Source organism: Sphaerodactylus townsendi, linkage group LG10 (assembly GCF_021028975.2).
Source record: "Sphaerodactylus townsendi isolate TG3544 linkage group LG10, MPM_Stown_v2.3, whole genome shotgun sequence".
NCBI lineage: Eukaryota > Metazoa > Chordata > Lepidosauria > Squamata > Sphaerodactylidae > Sphaerodactylus > Sphaerodactylus townsendi.
Window position 1 is genome coordinate 31018270 of NC_059434.1, and position 23458 is coordinate 31041727.

The following is a 23458-nucleotide window of genomic DNA, read 5'->3' on the forward strand; positions in this document are numbered from 1 at the left end:
GGACATAAAATCCTTCAACTGCAGTTTTAAGTAGAGCAATCCAAATTATGATTGAGTTGACATTTGAGTTTGTCATAAGTTACTGTTCTCTGAGTAAACACAGCCAAATTTTAAAGTAAACAGTAAATTAAAACTTATGCTGTTAACAAAAGATTCTAGATGCTGACACTGATCTAAATTAGCCATTCACTGATAAAACAGGTTTTCTCAACAGAGAAACACCATAATGGACAATGTGGTATTGCTGAACTGATTCGTTAGAACTTCCTGCCCTAGGAAGCTCACCTGAGCTTGCTTTGTTGCTTTTTTCATATTACTGCACCATCTGAGTTATGATATATTTCTCTTCTCACTGGTTATACTTTTCTGTATTGTTTTTATTTGACTTTGTTGTGTAAAAATGTGTACAGTCTGAATAGAACCACATTTCTTAGATCCATTGTAATAACTAATGACGGTCTACATTGTTGAAACACTACAATGGAATGAACCCTCCCAGAAGCTAAAATGACTTCACTTAGGCTATCATACTTTGGTCACATTATGAGAAGAGTCATCGGAAAAGACAACAATGCCAGGAAAAGTTGAAGGCAGCAGGAAAAGAAGACGACCCATCATGGGATGGATTGCCTCTATAATGGAAGCCACGGCCCTCAGTCTGCAAGATCTGAACAAGGTTGTTAACAATAGGCCATTCCATTAACGTTTAAATATATCTTAGGTAGAATTCCTTTGTTATAATCTTCTACTTATTTTTCTTTAACATTATAACCAGTTCATTAACATTACAACCAGGTTCACACCACTTAGGCAGAACTGGTTGTTAAAACTGTAAACAACTAGTTGTTAAATTATTTGAATCCCACCACCAGAACCGGATGTTAAATTATTTCAATCCCATCACTGATTATAAGTTATAAAATCTAATAGGGATAGGCTAAAATATATATGTTTATATTCTAATACAGGGGTCTGCAACCCGCAGCTCCAGAGCCACATGCTGCTCTTTCAGCCTTATACTGCGGCTCCGCATGGCCTGGAGGTCGGAGTGTAGCATGGGCATGTCCCTCCAGGAAAGGTGAGTGGAGGGGCCAAACTGGCTCTACAGCTCGTTAAATCTTCGAGGTCATGGAAAACGGGTCCAAATGGCTCTTTGGGTGGTAAAGGTTGCTGACCCCTGTTCTAATACATTTAAATGACGTAATTTTGAGAGACTTAGGGGAAGTCATTAGAGTATAGGAGTACTAAGTTTTTGTTTTGTTTTTTCTATCTATCTTAGCTTAGTTAATATATATATTTTCTCTGTATATGTATAACTTTCACATTAGAGTTATTAGGTTTTAATCTGTTATACTTGGGTAAATTCTTGGGCTTTTTCTTCCTAGTTTACATAGCACTGTATGTATTTTTTATTTCTTTTAAGTTGCACACTTTGTAACTGTTTCAAGTAAAATTGTTTTTAAAAAGGATTTTTTAAAAATAGGCCATTTCCGAGGACATTAATTTATATGGTCACCAAAGGTTGAAAGTAACTTGATGGCACTAAACATATACAACACAATGGATGTCAAACTGATAAAGTACCTCATAGACAAAGTTTTTTTCATTAATGATTTACTGTCGTACCTCTTTACAATTCTTGGCAAAGTTAAATGCTTGGGTTTGGCGATGAAACAGCTTCCAAACAGAGGATGGTTGGCAAGGTTTGGACAACTGCGGCCTATATCGGGAGCAGAGTGGCTTTCGTTGGTACTGAGATGCTAGTTCTTCAATGTCTCTCACTCTTTCTTCCCACTTTCTCTTTGTTTGCCCTAAGACAATATATCAACACTTTGAGCAATCCAGAAAACTAACCAAATCATTTAGTCTAATTTCCATTTATAAATAGCAAACAGAACTCAAGAAAATTCACAGACAAGTGTTGCAGAATGGACCCCAGAAGCAGAAAAGAAATTGATTCTCTTGACTCTAAAGAGGCAGATAAAGTTGAAAGTGTTTGTTGGTCTGCTCTAACCTGTTAAAGCCACAGGCAAATTTTGGCATTAATTTGTTTCTAATATTATTTAATCCGTGGCTGAATCCCCACCGGGAAATTCAATCTAGATCAAACCAAGTTTGAAAATAAACTGCACCTTTTCATTGAGGTTTCAACCTCCCCACCGCAGCATGTTTCCAGTGAAGAAATCTAGGGCCGTTTACTTGCGGCCCATCTGACGACACTGGGGCGGTAAGCGCCCGCCCAGGCGCCCGTTACACGAACGCTTCTTTAGCGCGCAGCAGCGGCGCTTCCCTCCCGCAGAAGGGCTGACCTCAGGCAGCCTAAACAACAGGGTTGTTGTTGTTGGGAAGGCGTCTTCCTAACGGCCGGTGCGAACAGCGCCGCAGAAGGCAACGCTATTCCCTCCCTCCCGCGTATGCGTGCGTCTCGCGGTCGCAGCCCATACCTGTCCTCGACCTCCAGGGTCGGAGGGCAGCGTGAAGCGAGACTCGCGGCACTTCCCGCAACGCTGAAAAATACGATAATGAGGCTGGGCGGCTCCGTCTTGAGCATGCTGCTTTCTACGACCTCCCCTCGCCTGCTCGCCCGGCTTCGTCGCGAGCAATCCCGCTACGCCCGGCGAAACTCGCCGGCGTGGGGAGGCGACTGGAAGGCCGATGCATAAGCGGCCTGGAGTCCGTTTATGCCGCGGCCCAAATCTTACAGCGATACAGAGGCGGTAAAAGCAGCCAGGCGCCCGTTACAAGCGCCGTACTACGCAGCAGCGGCGACAACGCTTCCCTCATAGAGGCTACTCAGACGCCCTAAACAACCAACTAAAGGGTTTGTTGTTGAAGCGTCTGCGGCAGCGATTAGCAGCGCCTTATTCCCCTCCCCTCCCCTTACCGTGTCCTTCGTGTGATGATCTCGCGTCGCAGCCCATACACTATCCCTCCGACCTCAGGGTGGCGGAGGGTGGTCTGCGGCGCGTCGAAGGCGTCGTCTTGAGCCGCCTGCTTTCCCGGCCTCCCCTCGCCTGCGCGATCGCCCGGTATCTCATGGCGTGAAGATGGAGGCCGTGCATAAACGGCCTAGGTCTATCTTGGATTCAAGAAATGTAACAATCCCCACTACCATGCAATTGCCTTGGCGGGTTTCTCCCGATTGGCTGTTGTGCCGTGTTGGGGGCAGGACCTTTTTTCTGCCACAAAAACGTGCTCACGTTATAACGTCAGCACGTCCCGTCCCCCCCCCAAGTTTCTGATTGGTTATCGTTCTCTCATGAGAACAGCACCGCGCACACTGATTGGTTGTAAGGCATTTGCATCACACTCCACGGCAGTAAATTTGAACGAGGATTAGACCCCCCCGATCCTCCCCTCCAAACTGGATCGAAGATGTGTTTTTTGAGAAAGTAGTACTTTCAGGAAGGCTCAGCAAAGACGCGGGATAAGGGGGAGAATGAGCACCAGTACCGGGATGAATCCTTGTTCATTGATCAGGCAGTGCGGAGTTCTTCCTGAATCCTTGATATTTCGTGTATCACGCGATTAATTGACCATGGGGAATCAGCCCGTAATTGTAAGTTTGTTGTAAACATTTGAAAAGTAAACTTACTGGTGCTCATCAATGGCACTTGAAAGAGGTGTAATCAGTAACATTCAATCATTAGACTCCTAATCACAGCAAATATGAAGGAAAAAGTCTGTAACAAATTATGAAACACAGTATTAATACAACGTAGACAACTTTATACAGAAATTCACTAACCTTAATATACCTTTTTAGTTAGGATCTCAAGATAAAGCAACAAATTAAGTAACAAAGCAACAGTGTGATTCTCATTGTGTGGGCTCTAACCCAGAAGTGGGTCAAAAAACCTGTGAAAGTAGAACCCAGGCTTTTGCAGTTTTAGTTATTTGGGCATGCTTCTTTTTTCCCCCTTTTTTTAAGTGGACCACCATATCAAGTCACCATACCAAAAAGGTTAAAAACCACTGAAACAACAAATAAACTGCCTGGTATTTGTACTCGCCAAACGTTTGCTTTTATTTTTTTATCTTTCATTATTATTTTTACTTTTGCACTTTATCAGCTTTTAAGGTCTTCCTGCAAAACAAGTGCTCTACCACTCTAGAACATTACAAATATTAGCAGAAAAGCGGGTTTAATGGGGGTTCCATTTTAATCAAGGAGAACACATTTGGGTCAGCAGGACAGCAATTTAATGTCCCACATTTTATTTTTTAAAGTTATATTGTTTTGCTGTGTTCCAAAAAGGATAGGTAACCCCACTAACATGTGAAAACAACAACCCACCAGACTATTTTGCTTGGCACCCAGGCCCAGGTCTCTGCCCACGCAACCAGGCCAGGACAGCGTTACTGCAGCCAGCAGGGCAGGAGAAGGCAACCAAGATGGCTCAAACCATCATCATTTCCTAGACCTGTACAGCCACTGGATGATGAATTATGACCATTCTCCAGTATGTCTAAATCAACCCTAAGCACACAGATACCACACTGGATCCAAACTAAATTTTGGGCTAATGGAGGCCACGTCTGTCCTCAGAACAGAACTTGCCACTTACCACTGAAGTTTTTTGATCACCCCAAAATGTTGCTCCTGGGGGATCCTCTAGAACAGCATAAGAACCAAATCAAAGATCTGCAGCAGGAAGGGGTACTTGGAAGAAGTACCCTTCCCCTTCGTTTAGCAGAAAATATATTCTAGATCCAACTCACTGATTGTCAGAAACTACCAACAGGATGTATAACAAGGAGAAAGAGATATATGCTGTGTCCACTCTGGAGACACTGCAAATAATTCTGTTGGAAAGGAAGACATGAACTTGTCATATTTTCCACAATTGTAAGCGTTACTTTTATCCACAGTTCCTTTAAACTGAAATTTCAGGCGATGCCGGAATATGTGACATGCAGTTATGTTCACCCAAAACAGCAGACAAAAACACACCACTCTGCAAAATCTCTCGCTTAAGAGACAAGAACCTTTTATTAAGACTAACCAAAACAGTGCAATTCTTATCAGGCTGGATATTGAGAAACAAAAGAGGAGGGGAAAGGGAAGAGGCAATTTCATCACATTGTCTTAAGACTTCTTTGTTTCTTTACTCTCTGCCCCACCCCATTCAGCCTGTATCAAGATTGCCCTTCAGTACAAGGTTGCTTTTGAGTGGAGGACTGGTACATCTACAGCAGGGGTAGGGAACCTTTAACACTCAAAGAGCCATTTGGACCCGTTTTCCACGGGAAAAGAAAACACTTGGAGCTGCAAATAATTTTTGACTTTTAAAATAAAGATAACACTGTATATATTGGGGGTTTTTTTACCTTTTACTCCATTCATTCTGAGAAGCGCATGGATGCGTCTGCCCTGCTGCCTGCAGGGCGGGCAAGGATGGGGCCAGTGGCTCGGCCTTGCCGGCTGCCGGGAAATCGCCCGCCCCGCTCAAACGAGGCTGAGGAAAACCAGCGGCAGCCTTGACCAGCGCCCTTGAGCCATTGAGTGCGCCACTCCTGCTGCCGTGGAGCAGAGGCGGGCAAGAGATGAAGCCGGTGGCTCGGCCTTACCCGACTTGGCCGCCCGGCAAAAGCGCCCACCCGCTCAATGAAGTGAGGCGAGAGGGAAACCTGCGGCGTGGCCCAGCCGACCATGGGCAGTTAATTAAGCCAGCCCTGCTGCCTGCAGAGAGGCGGGCAAGAGATTAGGGAGCCCGGCACCGCTTCGGCTCGATGGAACCGCGAGTGCAAGAGAGCAGAAAGAGCCGCATGCGGCTCTCGACCCGCAAGTTCCCTACCCCTGATCTACAGCTACCAGGAGGGTTGACAGATCTTGGTTGGGAAACTTCTGGAGATTTGGGGATGAAGCCTGGAGAAAAAGAGACCTCAGCTGGGTACAATGCAATACAGTCCACCCTCCAAAGCATCTATTTTCTCCAGAGGAACTGATCTCTGTAGCCTGGAGGTCAGCTGTAATCCCAGGAAATGCCCAGGTCTCGCCTGGAGGCTGGCAGCCCTGGGTACATTCTTAATTTCAGCACATCCCTAGAAATACTTTAACACACATAACGAATACAAATACAATGACCTAATGGATGGATGTGCATTTCATGCACTTGATAAAGTCAGCCTTGATTAAGGGATCTTGTTGCTGGAATGAATGTTTAGTAGCGCTAACCTGTGCCAATAGGATCCTAAACGAGTTGATGTTGGAATAAATGCTTAGTGGCTACTAGCACGTGCCAATTTAGTTCACACACCCACCCAGTTAACTCAAAAACAATATCTTTTTCCGAACAAAGACAACTTTCAAACTTTTCCATTTCAGACACGTATGAATATTTTGGTCTCCCCAGAGGCATCCGGAGATCAGGCAGCTGAAAGGGAGCAGCGCGTTGCTTTATTGGCTACTACCTACCTCGGACGACGCGTGACGGGCGGCAGCTGTTTTGCAGCCCCTCAACCACGGGGGAAAGAAGCCCAAGCCCGTAGAACGGACCCAACCGCTTTTTCCCGCTCTCTTCATTGGCTGAGGCTCCTTGTTGCCGGGGCCGCTGCGGCCGTTGCTACTTCAGGGGCCGCCCCTCTTTCCCGCTCCTCCTCCGGGGCGGAGCTAAAGGGGAGCCCGAGCTAGGGAGCAAAGGTGCCGAAGGGAGAGAGCGAGCACCCCCACCAAGCGGCTGCGGTCCGGTGCGGGACACGTGTACACGAGGAGGCGTCACAGGTCAGTGACTTTCTCGACACGGGTGTTCGGCTCGCTTCAACAAGTCCCCCCCCTCCCCAGGTGACGCCTGGCGCCGCTTCCATGTTGCGGGAAAGGAAACTGCAGGGCACGAACGGCTTTCCTAACACAACGTGGCGAGCGAAAGGCGGCGGGGAGAGGCGGTTAAAAGTTCTCCCAAGAAAAGCAGCTGCTGCTGCTGCTGCCCGGTTTAGCCCAGCCTGTGAAGAAAGGGGGTGGGGGTGGGGGCGAGAGCAGCGTGGCTGCTGCGGCTTCCTTTCCTTTCCTTTCTGTCTCGCTCCCCTCGTTGCCCCTCAACAGGCGCCATCACTGTTATTGTTCTTCCAAGCTCCTTCCGGCTCCAACGCATCACTCAAGTCTTGGGACCCCAAACTGAGCCCGTGACTGAGCACTATGGGGAGTGGGCGATGGGGTTTGATCCCCTTCCCTTCCCCTCTTATGGCTGATTTTGACCCGCTCACCGACACCAGAGCCTTTCGTTTCCCTCTCTGCAGTGGACACCGAGAAAGAGCACTTTGGTACCAAGCAGTTATCTCCTTCTCTGTTGTGGGGTTTGTTTGGGGTTTTTTTTTTTGCCTCAGCTGGAAATCACCCTAATAGGCTATTTACAAGGGAGAAGTGGTGCTCTTTTTTTCCTGTAGTGCAATTACGGTTATCTGTAACTGTTGTTTTGAAAGCTTCTGTGGTCGAAAATTGTATTCGAGCAGGATTGCAAGGGCAGGGCATCTAATCTTTGCTAGTAGTACCAAGGCAGAGAATGCTGGTTCCATTATTTGGAGTTGCTGTGATCAAGTTTAAAGGATGCGGTTTGTGTTATGATTCGCATCCTGAAACCATAGCAGCTGTTCATTTTCCCAGGAGAGGGAAAGTCAGGGAACAGAAACGGGGGCGGGGAGAGAGCCATTTGGCTTGCTTGCCAAAAGAGAAGATGGGTGGACATCATAAAAAAATCTGATGGGGAAAAGAGCTGAGGGATACATGCCAAAGGACCTCATTCTACCACAGCACATTGGGCATAGCAACAAACTGGCTGTCACGAAATGATTTCTGCAGGAGGCGCAGCCAACCACAAAATGATAGCCACAGCTTAACTTCAGTAACACAGTGTAGCCTTGAGCTAGGGTGGCAGCTGCTGCCACAGCAACATTTAAAACTGTGCAGCCAATAAGCCTTGCTGGCCAAAAGTCCCGTCTGGCCCCGCCCACTTCCTAAGATCACCTGGAAGGCACACCCTTGATTTAGAGTATATTTCACTTTCACCAGGGGCAGGATTCCAAATCTTCCTTTGTTCTGTGTTCAAACACATTGCCCAGATGCTGTCACCTGTGGGACTCATCCTCCTCTGGCAAGAGGGCAGTAGGTTGGTTGGGGTATGTTTGCTGGATTTAAGAAAACTGTCTTGTGTTTTAACATAGCTAGACTTCTGCTTCATTTTCTTTCCTTAGATCAGTATCTTCTAGCTATGATGGCTATTTTCCATTCATGTTTCTGGTTTAAACTGTAGTAATCAAGCTTCCTTCCTGTTTAAGAAAGCAGACTTGACTCAGATCCTATGCTTATGTTGAAGTCTGCTCTTACGTCCTAAGATCATGTACACATAGTAGAGAAGTAGATGGAAACTCTGCCCTTTGTATTTGCTCAGAGCCAGCTTTACCAGGGTTCTGCAAGTGCTGGTTACTTGAGAGGCTGGATTTTATATCTTGGGGTGGTAATAACAAAGAGGATACAGGCATTTTACAAACATACAACACACATGTGAGAATGCACAGACCCAGGGTGGGATTGTGACAGTTTGTGGAGTACTCTAATAGCAATACTTAACATGGGAAAAGGTGCTTTATAGAGCCAACCTGTATATGTCTAAAAACTAGAGTACAAACCATTGACCCCAAGAAATGTTGTAAGTTAAATTCTCTTGATTGTAAATCACTCAGATCCCCCCCCCAGTTGTGCTTCAGGTGACATTTCAGTTGTCACTGAACCAGCCACTGGATGTGTGGAAGGATTACATGGGATAATAGAGACAGATTAAAAACCCCAATTGTATACCCTCACAATTAATGAAGTAATATAGGAGCTTCCCCCACCCTGCAAGCTTCCCAGTATTTCCATCAGAGGAAAGAAACTAGACAAAGGGAAATGGGGGCAGGGAAGACAGATTTCAATTTTATTCTGACTTTATTGTGACTCTAATAACTACAACAGCAGGTCCCAGACTTGAGCAACCCAGGAGGCCCCCATTTTGATGTAACCACCTTTCAAAACATGTATGTGTTCTGTGGAGGCTTCCATCCTCATTTGTCTTCCAAACAATACAGCTACACTTTAAAAGCAAGTTTAAGAAAAATACTCTTTGTTATCAGTACGTATCCTATTAGGTCAGGGCTATTGTGTAGCTGATTGTGTAAGACTGTAACACAAAAGCCCTGACCCAAGTTCTAATCAACCCCACTTCCAACAGAAAGGACTTTGCACTGGAGACATCAACATACTTCCTTATTGATTAATTTCTCGATATAAGTCAGCTGAGCAGGGGTGGGAAGGGCCAGCATCCTACGAGGCCTGAACTTGCCATTTTCAGTTGAATGTTCACTCTTTTTTCGCTCCTATGCTAAAATCCTTTGCATTGAAAAATAGAGGGAAAACTATTATATTTAGGTATTAAATTGACTGTCCTGACCTGGCTGGCCCACATCAGCTTGGGCTTGGAAGCTGAGCAGGGTTAGCCCTGGTTTAGCATTTTGGTGGGAGACCACCAAAGAATTCCAGGGCCACTGTGCAGAGAAAGGCAATGGCAAGCCACTTCTGTTCGTCTCTTGCCTTGAAAACTCTAGGTGCAAAAAGTTACTGTTTTGCCTTGAAAACCCTGGGGGAGGAGCTGCTGCCCTTAACACACACATGCACATTAAATTTGTTGGAACAGAAGAACTTTACGCTGTTTCCTGCCTCAACCCACAGAGGGGGTTTTACTAGATAGCCAGTGGCTAGATAGGGACCTAGGGATTGACACCTTTACTCTATCATGCTGGCTCTATCCCTCTGATGTTAGACTGATACTCTCAGGGACTTCCTTCCGCCTTCTTCTCGACTCTCTCCATCTTTCTTTCACCATGCTGCTCTGTGCATCTGTCTCCATCCAGCTAGGTTAGGATAGATTAGTTAACCTATCTACCTACCTTTCTATCCAGAATGGAGTTCGCTAATAAATGCTCTTTTTATTAGATTAAAAACTACAACTGACTCCGACTTTCTTTTGTGCAAGCTCACACGCATATGGGATCCTCACACGCACACACAGGAGGTAAGGCTTCTGCTGTGCTATCACACCCATGCACTCTGCTCAGTGTGAAGAGGGATAATTCCCATTACCAGGTGATTATTCCAACTAAGTTGACTGCAGTTATACTCTTTTCCACTGAAAGATGGAAATAGAATTGTATATTCATCCGCCAGATGTTGGCCATTGTTCTAGAATGCTCTGCTTGGGTCCTAGTTCCTTGGGGACAGAATTAGGTAAGCACTAGGACCCCAACAGAGCATTCTAGAAGAAAGAAGGGCCAGGACCTGGCAGATGGAAAAAGGGGGTAAAAGGATATGGAGGATGGAATATAATGATATATAGCATGAGCATGTAATGATCCAAAATATCAATAAAAATTATTTTTTTAAAAAGGGTCTGGCAGATGAATATACAATTCCACTTTCATCTTTCAGTGGAAAAGAGTATAGGGTTGTACCTCCTTGTTACCCACTCAGTCAATTGAGAGTTTCTATTAGATCCCAGCAACCAATCAGCAAGCTGTCTGGTAGTGCTCTGAGGTTGATAGAAGCTTCATAGTGGTGGGTGGTGGTGGCTGTACTCAGTCCCACTGTTCAGAAAAGGGGACAGGTGATTCTGTCTTATTTCCATGTCAACCAAGTGGCATAAATAATGGTTTGCCCCTGGACTCCAATTTTATGCTATGCTACAATGTCTATCTTTTCCAAAAGTTCCCAAATTATTTGTGTGGAAACTTTATTTCTTTGACCAGAAGAGCATTATGATTTGCACTGTGTCAGTTGCACACTATCAATTCTGTACCTAAAGAGTTTCATTTTAGAAGTGTAAATTATTGCTGCAGCTATTTTCAGAGCTACAGTTGGAATAAAGTCAGAGGTGCAAAAAACTTACTGCAAAATGTAGGAGTCAGTGACATCTTCTGTGGGTGCCAGTTAAGAGGATAAATCTGCTTCCTGATTTCTGTAGCAACCCAGGAACTAGTGGACACTAGGTGTTTGCACACCTAGTTAAAACACCTCTGGGTCATTTAATGTTTAAATTTATAGTATCAAATAAATAATAATTTACAGTGCATTAGTGTTAAAAGTGAAAATAAAAGTATGCTACTTGACTTCTCATCTTTTGGAGTAGAAATGTCTTTGTTTGTACAATGCTAACTAGTTTACTTTCTGTTTAATTTTTAAACTCTGTAAACATGTGCCTCTCTATTCAATTGTCACAAATAAACAGACAATTTCTTATCATGCTACCATATTTTCTCTGATTCTGTCACCTTCCACGTGGAGTGGAACTGAAGACTTCCTTGTTTTAGGGTGCCAGGTTTGTGATCATGATAAATAAATCACTGTTTATGATATTGGGATGTGATAAAAGAAGTCTCCCAGTGACTTTCACTTGAAGTCACCATAAAGAAATAGAATCTAGAAACCAAATTATTTTATGTTTTCCTTCTAGCAGATGTGAAATTAAACTGAGAGAACAGGAAGGCTAGTCTATGCTGGGTCTAGTGTAGGTAAGAAAAGCAATATAGTTGCCCCTACCAGACATCTCATGGTAGCTTTGTATTTGCTATCATTTTTTTTTGTATAGTTTCAGATAGACCTTGTTGCCGCCGAATGCTTTTTAAAAGATATTTAACCTATCTGTCATTCAGGCGAATGAGTCATACGTGCCATCTGCATTGTTAGAAATATTTTAACTTTACCATTAAAATGCTTCTGATGGGGCAGATCAAAAAGTAGAACATCAGCTAGTTACAAATGTTCCCTAGAAGGCATTTAAGATCCCTTCTGGAATGAGATCATCCTCCCAAGAGAGGTGTGTACTCTGCTTGATAGAGTATGACATCAGTGCATTAGCTGATCGGGATGAGGTAATGCTTTAATCCTCCTGTGAAGCTGGCAAATAGCAGCTTTGCTTTCTCAAGGGGTTCAGTGCTTTACTATCAGTCCTGTGGAGCAGAAAAAAATAAAGCTGACAGAGCATGTCTCTGATGAACAAAATGCCAACAGACTTCTGCTTACGGATGAATCTTTTTTGAGGTTTTTTTGTTCTTTAAACGTGCATCCAGCTCACTTCATTTCAAAGACAGTATACTTTTCAAAATTAGCTGCAATTACAATTTTTAAAGTAAGCAATGTTATGTTTCATTTTAAGCCTGTACATCTATCTAACGTTCTAAGGGTCCACGTTCTTAAACTGTAAAAAAAAATCCAGTGATAACTCTTTAGTCTAGTTTTCTAGTTTTGCAGAAAGCTTAGCATGCACATTGTTATTGAAGTAGAGTTTCCACTCACACTGTAAGCATTTCTTTGTTTCTTTAAGGATTTATGACAAAGATAGTCCACAGCAGAACTGCAATTCTAATATTCCTTCAGAATCATTATCCATTAAACATTTAAACTGGGTAATGTTAGAATTGTACTCTTCTTATATGATTCGAATTGAGGAGCTGATATTTGAACTAATTTGTTTGATAGTTAAGAGACTATCACATAGTTTTGGACTCTTTGTCAGATTGTATAAGAAAAATGAACTTCTGATAAATAACTGAAAATTGAAAAGCTGCAAGTGTCCCAAATCAGATTCATGTTGTTGATGCTGCAAAAAAAAGAAAAACCCCACAACTGCACTTGTGGTATGTTTAAGAAATAATATGGGAAAGGTGTCTGTTTTTTCGCCCAATGGGAAAGGTGGCATGTACATTGAATAAATAATAATGCACAAAACACAGTTAATATTTTTGCTCTCTGTTTACAATTAGAAGCTGCAATGGCAGACACAAACCATATACTGCAGTCCTCACAAACTTTGCCAGATGCAAAACATAAAGGTTCTGAAGGGTAAGTGTGGCTGGCTTTGGAGGGCGGTTTTTGTTTTGCTTTCTTGCTTGTTGCTATTTTACTTTGACAGCTAATGATGAGTTCAGGTTTTTCAAGGCCCTTGGAGAAGTCTTTCTTCTCAAGGAGCCTTTCTTTTTCTTTTTTTAACTTTTTAAAGAGGAAGGTAAAAATGTGTTGGGGAAGAAAACTTGGGGTTGAAGTATATACCCTGTTTTACTGCTTTAATAACATAATTTTTATGATTTATAATAGTGCCTAGAATTATACTATTTGGCACATTTGTTGAATTTATAAGTGTAAATACTTGAAGTTTCTGCAAGTAAAATACTGCGTTGAACTCTTCAATATTGTTTTATCGTACACATGATAGTGCATTAATTGTGAACAAATTAGTCCCATTTAAACAATAAGCATATTTCCTTGAAATTATGCAATGCGTGTCTGCAATAGGAATTATTATTAATGCTGCAGATTCCTACTGTCTGATAATCATGCTGCAGATTTTGAACAAGTAAAACTTTTCCTTTTAAAAAAATCAGTCGCTTCGAAAGAGAAACTATTTCATGGGGGGTTTGTTTTCAGTGCTTCCTTAAATTTCAGTTTTTTTCTACTGGGAAAAAGGGTGGAAAACCTTAGACAAACAGCCCCCACCCCACAAACCAAATCTGCTTTCTCGCCATGCCTTTGCCTATCTGCTGTCCCACATATCTTCTAGACAGTGGGTGAATCGCTGAGTAAAGTTTATTGGTTTATTCATTTGTTAAAATACTTGCAGTAAAGCCTGATATGCTGAACAATACAATGGGCTCTAGACAGTGGGTTCGGTGGCATGAAGATCAGTTGCAAGTTCAGATGTGCAGACTCCACCTGGAGGTTGGCAAGCTGTTTGTGTAAGATTTGGGGGTGTTTTTTTAAGATGAGAGAAAAAATCCAGCTTTGGCCAACAATGTGCCCAAGAACAACCAAGCCATACAATCCATCCTCCAAAGCCGCCATCTTCTCCAGGGGAAGTGGCTGCAGCGATCTGCAGATCAGTTGTAACTTGAGATCTCCAGGACCCACCTGAAGGCTGGCAAGCTGTTTCTGGAGTCCCAACCTGTGTGCTGGATTCAGTGCAGCGAGTCCGGCATGCAGGATTGGGCCCTCTTCTCCTGCCACCTCGCTTCCTGAGGCCAGAAGTCTTCAGAAGGAAGGTGGTGTAGTCAGTTCGCCGAGTCCAGCACACAGGGCCAGGGCTGCTTGTCCAGTTTACTTCTGAAGCCCCATTGGTCTTGGGGGCCCAATCCTACATGGTGAGTCAGCACGTCAAGTCCAACATGCAGGATCAGGCCTGCTTCTCCCCCCACCTTGCTTCCCAAGGCCTGAAGGTCTGGGGAAGAGAATTGGGGGGCCTGATTTACTGGTGCTTCACCTGCCCTCCTTCCCCTGGCCAGCCAGTTGCCACCTACTTGGTGATTATTTCAGGGCACCACTTTCCCGCTGCAGTGGCCTGGTTGGATGGCAAGCAAGGCAACAGGGAGTTTGTTGGGGGGGGGGGGGGCACCAGGCCACAAGGCGCCACTACCCCGCCACAATTTTTAGCACAATGGTGAACCCCCAACCAATGGGTGCCCAGGACAGTCCTGTGTACCCATTGGTTGGGAGTTTGTAGTTGCAACACTTTGTATACTAGTGCATTAGATAGGTACATATTTATGCTACACCTTTTTGTGGCTAAAGTTTGAAGTCTTCTTCCAACTTCAGAGCTGCTTATTTTGGAGGAAGAGCCACTTAAAGGGAAGAGCCACCACATCTCCAATATTTAGATGTTGAGAAATATTTCAATGATTGTATTTGTTTAGTTGTGCACAATCCTCTCAAATGTATGTTGCCATTATTTTTTGCTAGCTGCTCCTCATTCCTTGAGTTTATAATATTCTGTACTTCTGCAGAGCTTCATAGTTATAAATCAGAAGATCAGTTTTAATATTAGCTAAGTAAATGTTTTATTCAAATGCTTTAAAGATTTTACGTTTTACTTTGTCTTATTTCCTTATAGGAAGAGCTTCCCTGTCAGCAAATCTGTTGACTCTGTGATACAGGCAGACGAGAGTTACAGAATGGATCATGCAGAAATGGGGCTGTGTATCTTGGTCAACAATAAAAACTTTCATCCTGCTACTGGTATGGACTGTCTTTGCATTTCTCATGTGCGCACTTACACTCTCTCCTTATAAAAAAAAAGACTTTCCTTAGTTAAAATAAAACAGTGACACACACACAACTCCTGAGGGTCAAGAATGATATCAAATGAAATCTACCGCTTAAGTGACAAGCCAATGAGAACTGTTACACAGCCCCAGGCAGGAAAGGATGCTGCCGTTGCCACACTGCTCCGTTAACTCCAGAGGACTTTCTGGTGGCACAGAGAGGCAGAAAAACAAAACCCTGCTGCCAGAAAACTCTCTGTGGGGCTTATGCTACCTGTCCAAGCTTCTGAACCACAGCATAACTGGCTGCAAAGTTAGGGTAGAAACTGACTCCATTCCTGGCTCCCTTCTTGAGAATACCTTCGGCAGGCCCCGACTGTGCCAGTGTGGTCACTGTGCTGCATGGAGGCATCCCAAAGGGCCACAGCATCTGCCCACCAGCATGTTTGTCCCTCCGCCAGCATAAGTGTCCCAGAAGGAGGGCAAACCTGCTGGCAAAGGCCCACAGCACCTACACAGGTCAACCCCCTCCCCCCCGGGCTATAAGAGCTCTTGCATGAGCCCTTAAACAAAGATATGGAAAGCAAATGATTTAATAATAAGTGGCATACCCAGTGGTGGCCACACCTCTTCTCATTATCAGCTTGTTCTTATTATCTGCCCTGTTGGGGGTGAAGGAATGTGTTTTCAAAACTTTTTTTTTAGAACAAATCTTCAAAGTTAGTAAAGTGTTCAATTTTTGTGAATTTGGTTTTCTGTGTCTCTTTAGTTCCCTTATGGGCAGTGGTGGCAGAAGAGATGGGATATAACTTTTATTAAATGAACGCTAGTTTTTACTTTAATGTGCTATAGTTATTTTTGTCCAGCACATAAAATAATCTCTTGAATGATCTCTGTACCATTGTGTGGAAATCAAACCACTGTAGTAATGGACTCTTTTCTTCTTTATCTTTTAACTCTTTAATAAGTTGACTAGGAAAAAAAATTAAGAATAATTTAGTACAGTAAAGCACAATATGGCTATAGCCACATCATGCTCCTTAAAGTTTGCATGATTGATTCTTGGGACTTGCTTGCCAAGAAATTTGTTAGCTATCCTGCATTTGCTGGTTAATCGCCCAACTGCATTAAAATCATGTGTTTTTTCTTAAAGGTGTAATGTGCCCATGTGTTTTCATTCATCTTGCGTTTTCAGAGTCAAATTGGTTTCATTGTTTTTAACACCATTTTTGTGGGAGAAAAATCTTCTGACCTCAACTGTGCTTTGCTATATTTTACCAATCTGAGCAGAACTTTTTCTGTGATACAAATGGTTCTACGATAGCACGTTATTTTTGGAATTCAAATAACATTTTCCCTCTCTTAAATCTAAAGAAATGGCATATCGATCCGGTACCGATGCAGATGCTGCGCGTGTGGTAGAAACTTTCAGGATCCTGGGTTATACTGTCAAGCCTTATAATGATCTTACATGCAAACAGATGGTTGATGTTCTGCAAAAAGGTGAGCAGCTTCTTACTAGGCTGATTCTAGTTGTGCTGAAATATAAGGTACAATAAGCTAAATTTTCAGGTTTTAGTTTCAGTGCATCAAAGTATTGGAGAAACTGTGGGTATTAAATTAGCATCTGGACTTTGTATTTGTCCGGCTGCCCTCAGCCAGGACCAGAATGTTCTCAGCTCTGGCCCCAGTTTGGTGGAATTCTCTGTCCAGTGAGACCAGGGCCCTGTAGGATTTGTTGCAGTTTTGTAAGACGGAGCTGGTCCATCAGGCATATGGCTGAGGACAATGGCAGTAATTTCCAACAGAGCTGACCTCCCTGACCCCTTCCTTAGACCTTGTCTGTTCCCTTGTTCCTTCCCTTCCTCTCCCCTAGTTATGATTTGCAGCTGAATAACATGTTGACTTTGGATATTTTAAATTTGTCTTGCAGACCTAGCAGCAAGGTGTGAGTTTTAACTCCATTCAACACCCTATTATATACCTAAATCTAGAGAATAGTTTGTAAGAATAAGCTTGCTTCCATTTGCAAATACATAGATATTTCTGAGTTTGAATGGATTTTTGTGCAATGTGAGCTCAGTGTACCATTAACAACTTAATTTTGGGGGGAAAATGTTTCTTCATCAGGAAGGGTGATCGAGCATCTAAGTAAGGTATATTTTTCTTAATGTATTACTGTTACGGAGAAAGAAGAATCTCATGGAGAGTTTCAGGAAGCGTATTTGATCCCAAATAGTATTCAGATTGTCAGTGATTTATAATAGCTTATAATAGTCAGTGATTTATAATTCCTTGTTCTTCAGTTGAAGCTGGTGAACCTTGTCCTAAAACACACAGTATTTGGTCTTTTGATCTCATCATTCACTGCTAATGGCTTCATGCCTAGATGCTTCTTTTCTAAGGTTGTTTGTCCCAGATACTATCACAGCTGCAAACTCTTGTGATGCTTTTGGAGAAGGCTGGACCTTGGCTACCACAACCAATATACAGTGGTGTAGCACTGGGGGGGATGCGACACCCCAGGCACGTGCGAGGACAGGGCAAGGGGCGCAGAGTGCATGCCCCAGGCGCAGTTCCCCCTTTCTCCTTCCTTGCCAGTATAGTCTGCATTAAGAAAAAGAAAACATTTGGCTATTTTAAAAAATGAAGTATGTGATTAACTGAGACTTTTTGGTCCATGGAAAAATGTCAGATTGGTCTCTTGGATTTATAACAGTTAAACACACTCTTATGTTTTCTTTTAAGTTTCCAAGGACGATCACAGCAAGAAAAATGGCTTTGCCTGTGTCTTGCTAAGCCATGGAGAGGATGGCCTAATCTATGGTACAGATGGCCCCTTGGAGCTAAAAATGCTAACAAGCCTGTTCAGAGGAGACAGATGCAAAAGCTTGGCAGGAAAGCCAAAGTTTTTCTTTATTCAGGTAATAGTGCAAACTGGTCAGGCGGATACATTTGTAATAGCAGGCTACATTAAAGGTGATGAAATGTTACATTGTGCATAAAGTGGCACATACAAAGATGTAAAATATAGTCATTAGTCTACATTCTCACTTACATTAGGTTTTGCTATATTTTATATTTAAATTCTGTTCCTGCTCCTAACTTCTGAGAATCCAAAGGAAGACCCATAAAAATGGAAACAGAAAAGTAAATTCAAACAGATTAAAATTACACTGTTCTGCATAAGCCTAGCAACTGGGAAATCAAATAGGAATTTTACAGTGATTTCAGTAAACACAGATTTCGGTAAACTTTTAGGGAAAGAGAGTCTAATAACACCTGTTTGTGAATGTGGTGCATAAATTTTTTTTAATCAGATAGATCTTCTTGGAAGATCTTAAAGGCCATGATGAGTCATAGCAAAGAAAATGAGGTCGAAGCTTTATGGATTAGCACCTTGAATTGCGACTAGAAAATAATGGGGAGTCTCTGCAGATATGAGAGCACTGGGATTATTTGCTCTTGGCGGCTCAATCCTGTCAGAAGAGAAAAACACAATAGTCTGTAATTAGAATGTCATGAATAAATAGCATCATATTGCTGAGGAAGTGGTACCCAACCTTTTTTCACTCGGCAACCCATTTCCCTAAAATTGTACCCCATATTAGCAAACCCTTTATGTAACTTTTTTGCAGGCCCCCAGATGCTCTGGTGCATACCCTCTGGTGCATACCCCAGGCTAGGAACCACTAAACATAGCATAGATGCGGAACTGTGAACAGCGAGAACAGGGCTTGACAGTCTTCCATACTTGTGTTAACCTGATGAGCACAGGTATGGTCTATCTTGTCTTTACAAGGGATACATGAATTCACTGGAATACCTTTAAGGATCCTTGGGCCACAATTTGGGAGAAACTGATTCAGGCTGTTCTATGATCACTGTCTTCTGCTGAAACTGAATCCACCAGGTCAACAGAATGCATTATGTGCTGTGTTCTTTCAATGAAACGCAGAGTAGCTTTGGATGCCAGGAAGTCACAAGGAAAGTTCAGGTTTGAAACTCTAGCCTTTGGGAAGTGTTATAAGCATTATTCTTTTGCTTGAGTGTGGTGATTGGATTCAGTTTATGCTGTTGTAATTATTAAAAGTTCCTTTTCTTTTCAACTTTGCTGTGTAGGCTTGTAGAGGAACTGACCTTGATTCTGGAATTGAAACTGACAGTGGACCAGAGGAAAACATATGCCAGAAAATACCTGTGGAAGCAGATTTCTTATATGCATATTCCACTGCTCCAGGTAATATAAATTAATGGAATATCCAGCCTTTAGCTCAAAATATACACATAGTTTTATAATTGCTATATGTAACACCTCTTCCAGTCAACAAAGTTTTCTAAATACTGCAGTGAGACTACCAGGATAACTTAATTTTTTTTAGTACTGGGTATATTGATGAAATCTATTTGTCCCAGAGCAATTTTGATACAAAAATATTCCTGACCTAGTCAGTTATATACACAAATCCATATACAGGGCAGCCTATCCATATACAGGGCAAGTCCGTTAACTACATGCTCAGAAATATTTTCTACTTCTTAGAGCTTTATAGGTCAACTACATGGATGATTTTGAATTTACCTGTGGTCTCTTCCTACACAGGATGCTTGGGACTAAGGGACAGCAGACTTAAGCCCACGTCATATGAAGATATAATGAGATTAATACCAGGCCATTTCGTAAATGGAACAGATTCCCTTATTCTAGTAAATGTTTTCTACATAAGAATTGTCTGAATAATGTGATTTTCAGTTCATAATCCCATATTTAAATGCCTTCATTGAATACCTCTTGATTTTCTTATTTTTAAAAACTGCTTGAAGAGCCTAGCATATGTCTTAATTCTTATGTTTTAAAGAACATTATGTTGGATTATATTTGATACACTTTCCTTTTCCCCTCCTTCCATAGGTTACTATTCTTGGAGAAACTCATCGGATGGTTCCTGGTTTATACAGTCTCTGTGCATGATGTTGAAACAGTATGCTAAAACACTTGAAATTATGCAGATTTTAACACGTGTAAATCGAAAAGTTGCAGAATTCAGTTCTTGCTCAAACCGGGTGGACTTCCACGGGAAAAAGCAGATCCCCTGTATCGTGTCCATGCTGACAAAAGATTTTTACTTTCCTCACTAAAGAGGCTTGCCTTGTGATGCGAAATCTAACAGAAAAGAAAGCACCTGATGCCATTTTAAAATCTGAGCTGGCACTCAGACTCTTGTGCCTAGGCTGAATGAAAAAAGCTTTGAGATCTAGATAATGTCCAACATTTTTACCACTGGAACTCTGAGATGTTTTGCTAGAGTTCAGAAACTCGGAATTGGGAAATGAAAATATGTAGATTTGAAGCAGTGGATTAAATAAATGGTAGAAACAGATCAAATAACATATCATGTGATAGCAGTTTTACTCTGACAGCAATAAGAGCAAGAAAAATTGTGACACTTTCAGGACAACCTGATTAATTTTGGTCACAACGTTGCATTTCAATCCTAGGAGATAAAAGAAATAAGGCCAAGGCCGATGTGCAAAACAGGTAAAATATATATTATTACTCATATAAAAATGCTTTTGCATGCCTCCCAAGAGGCTTCTTCAGAAGAATCTATAAGAAACCTCTTGGTCAAAAAGCATAGAAACTATCTGAGCAACAAAATGTATTTTTAACTATTCAGCATGATCAGTATTGGCCTTATTTTTTATCTCTAGTTACTGGTGCTGTCTTTTTATTTCTCCTTGCATCCTACTCCTAAATGTGTTTACCTGGGTGTGAAGCTCATAGATATAGTGGATTTTTGTGAAGTGAACATGGTAACTTAGGTGTGTAAAGTACTGGCTTTCATATGCAATCATGTAGCAGAACCAAACTTTTGAGAGATTTCACCATCAGTTTGGCTGTCAACAATCAAAGGCCAAGTTAAAGGTTCTCAGACCACTTTGGACTTAGTGTGCTGTTTATATGTTGGGACTTCTGCACTTAAATAAGGGGTATGCATATAAGAAAATTTGTTCTTACTTTTACTAGGTAAATGTAAAACTTTATATTCATTGTCATTTCAAATGGCAAATTCTTTTTTTCTAAAATAGTCTAGATTTAGGGATTTTGTGTATGTGGTGTTTTCATGCATAGAGCAGATTTCAAATGCTTGTGTTAAGATCTTGTGGTTCTTAATTGATAGCAAATCAAATATAAACAAAAGTGGTATGTGAACAATGTATGGCCCCTGAATCTGACTTTTGAGTTGTAGCATGTTTAAGAATACTAGAATAGGAGGAATAGTGTATAGTAGAATTTCACTTGGAGATTAAATTACATTTCTCTTCAGGCACTGATGAGAACCTCTATGTGCTATTTATCTGTGCCAGTGAGGTCAGCTCCCACCCTGAGTTTGATTGCTTGCAATGTTCAGAAAAAAAGAACAGACTTTTTCCACAGGACATTCAAGTTAACTGTTTCTGAGGCTGTAATATTTCGCTGTGATCCATAGTGGAGACAAAGGGATGGGTCTTATGAATCTGCTCCACCAACAGTGAAGCCTTCCTCCTGTAGAGGAAGTATGTTAAGCTGGAAGTTAATGAAACGTATAAAGACAAATTATTCACACTAACAAGGTTCCATCATCAGTTGGCGTGGATGTCTAAAGGCACAATCTTAGTCCAGCTGCTTTTACATAGCAACATGACATGAATGTTTAGGTTTGGGGAAGGCCATTCAGTTGGCTAGAAGTGTTTCTGGACAAAAACCATATGCCTCCTTGTCACCCTCCTTAACTGCTCACTGGTACTGTAAGAGTGCAAGAGTAACCATAACTTTTCAGTTAATATTACTTAATAAATGTTTATTCTTTTGAACCATGGTCATGCCAAAAACCAAAGTTTAAAAAATGGTAGAAGGCCAAATTTGAAATCATTACTATACAGAAAAGACCATTTCAATGTGTATAACAAGCAGTGCCTGTAGTATGATTGTATCATTTCACATTGAGTTTATTTGAAAAATTCTTTGTTACTCATATTTAATAACTTACGTTTGTGTCTGATTGTAATCTTCACATGAGAAGCTAATAAATCATGTGCATTGTTTTAATTGGCTTCATTGCTTTCTAATTTTTACCAGTAGGAATTTTTAGTGATACCGGCTTATCACAATCATGTCTTTTTAGAAAAAATCTAGAAAAAAAGTTACTTCCTGACCTGACACTGTAGCTACTGTTCCATATTGGTCTTTATCCTGGATTATGGTTTATATGGCAACTGCCCTCAGTACAACGTCCTGCTTGGACCTTCTCCCACTGAGAGGGTCTTTTAAAATGTTGACTGTCCCCATATTGGCTCACCAAGTCTGCATTTTACTTTCTTATCCAATCTTCCTTAAGTGGCGTCCCAGGTTATTCAGGTCTCGTTCCAAAACAGTTGATTCAGCTTCTTCAAAAGATTATCCTCCTGTGCCCTTGACAGGTATGAAAATATCCAGATTTTACCATGTATAATTCCCTAAGCGGCAACCAATCGCTTCCTTCCAACAACACCCCCCCCCCCCCAAATCAGTCAGTTCGCAGAAAGTCCTGCGCGCCCATTGGTGGGATGTTTGTTCCTTGCCCGCCTTCCCTTGACCCAAACACGGCCACTCTCCCCACCTGTGACAACCCCATCACATCCACAAACCACCCCCACAAGCTACCCTGGCTCACCTGGTGGCGGCAGTCTGAAGCAGTGTGAACGCTGGCGCTGTTGGCCTGGGCAGCCCCCACCTCTCTTCCTGGTCCACCAGATAGGTTTGTTTGTGTTTATTTGCGAGGGTGGGAAGGTGGCAAGCGGCACAGTCAGCGGCCAAGCAAGCAGGTTGCCGGGGCAGGGGAAGTGGCATGGGGAAAGGCCATTGCAAGGGAAGAGGCTTCCTTGCCTGCCCCCTTTCCTAGAGCCCATTCCATTTCCACATGAAATGGGCTTTGCCACTAGTCTTCAGATAATTTTCTAAGTACATCAAAGCGGATGTTGTTAGCTGATTGCCTGCATAGGTACTAGAAGAGATCTGGCTCCTGCAGTTATTTAATTAGAGCAGCGTTAACCCATCTTTCTCTGGAAACATACTCAAGGTAGGTTACAGTGATGAAAACAATATATAAACATCTGCAAGAACAAATTGATAATTATAAACACTTGGGTGACAGTGTCAAACACCCACGTAAATGACTTTGCCTTGTACAATTTATGGAATCTCAGCCAAGTAGAAACATTTCTAGCATATTTGGGATGCTTATTCCATGAAATAGGAACAGCCACTAAAAACATTTTAGTCTTAGCAGCAGACACCCTTACAAGAGGAGATTGGTCAGAAGAATGAAGCAGCCATGCAGGTTCACATTGGAACAAAACAGTTCTGCAGGTATGTGGTTACAGG

At 42.3% G+C, this 23458-nt stretch overlaps 2 protein-coding genes across 3 annotated transcripts in view; one reads left to right on the forward strand and one right to left on the reverse strand.

The window, feature by feature from the left end:
- The window catches only part of PRIMPOL (primase and DNA directed polymerase), a 20554-nt gene extending 13958 nt beyond the window's left edge, over window positions 1-6596 (reverse strand). Inside the window, exons 1-3 of the mRNA XM_048508998.1 lie at window positions 6419-6596; window positions 3596-3683; window positions 1627-1811 (exon numbers count right to left, since the gene is read on the reverse strand). Coding sequence (XP_048364955.1) covers window positions 1627-1811; window positions 3596-3605 — 195 coding nt within the window. The 5' untranslated portion in view covers window positions 3606-3683; window positions 6419-6596. The remainder of the gene's footprint in view (window positions 1-1626; window positions 1812-3595; window positions 3684-6418) is intronic.
- Window positions 6578-22144, forward strand: CASP3 (caspase 3). 2 transcript variants are annotated; one of them, XM_048509003.1, is made up of 7 exons: window positions 6578-6724; window positions 12787-12865; window positions 14904-15028; window positions 16429-16557; window positions 17803-17978; window positions 19177-19294; window positions 19967-22144. In XM_048509003.1, exons 2-7 carry the CDS (start codon window positions 12795-12797, stop codon window positions 20191-20193), a joined length of 846 nt encoding a protein of 281 aa, XP_048364960.1. In that variant the 5' UTR covers window positions 6578-6724; window positions 12787-12794; the 3' UTR covers window positions 20194-22144. The 2 variants fall into 2 exon arrangements, with proteins under 2 accessions (XP_048364960.1, XP_048364961.1); XM_048509004.1 differs by lacking the exon at window positions 6578-6724 and adding an exon at window positions 7077-7260.
- Window positions 22145-23458: the final 1314 nt, after the last annotated feature.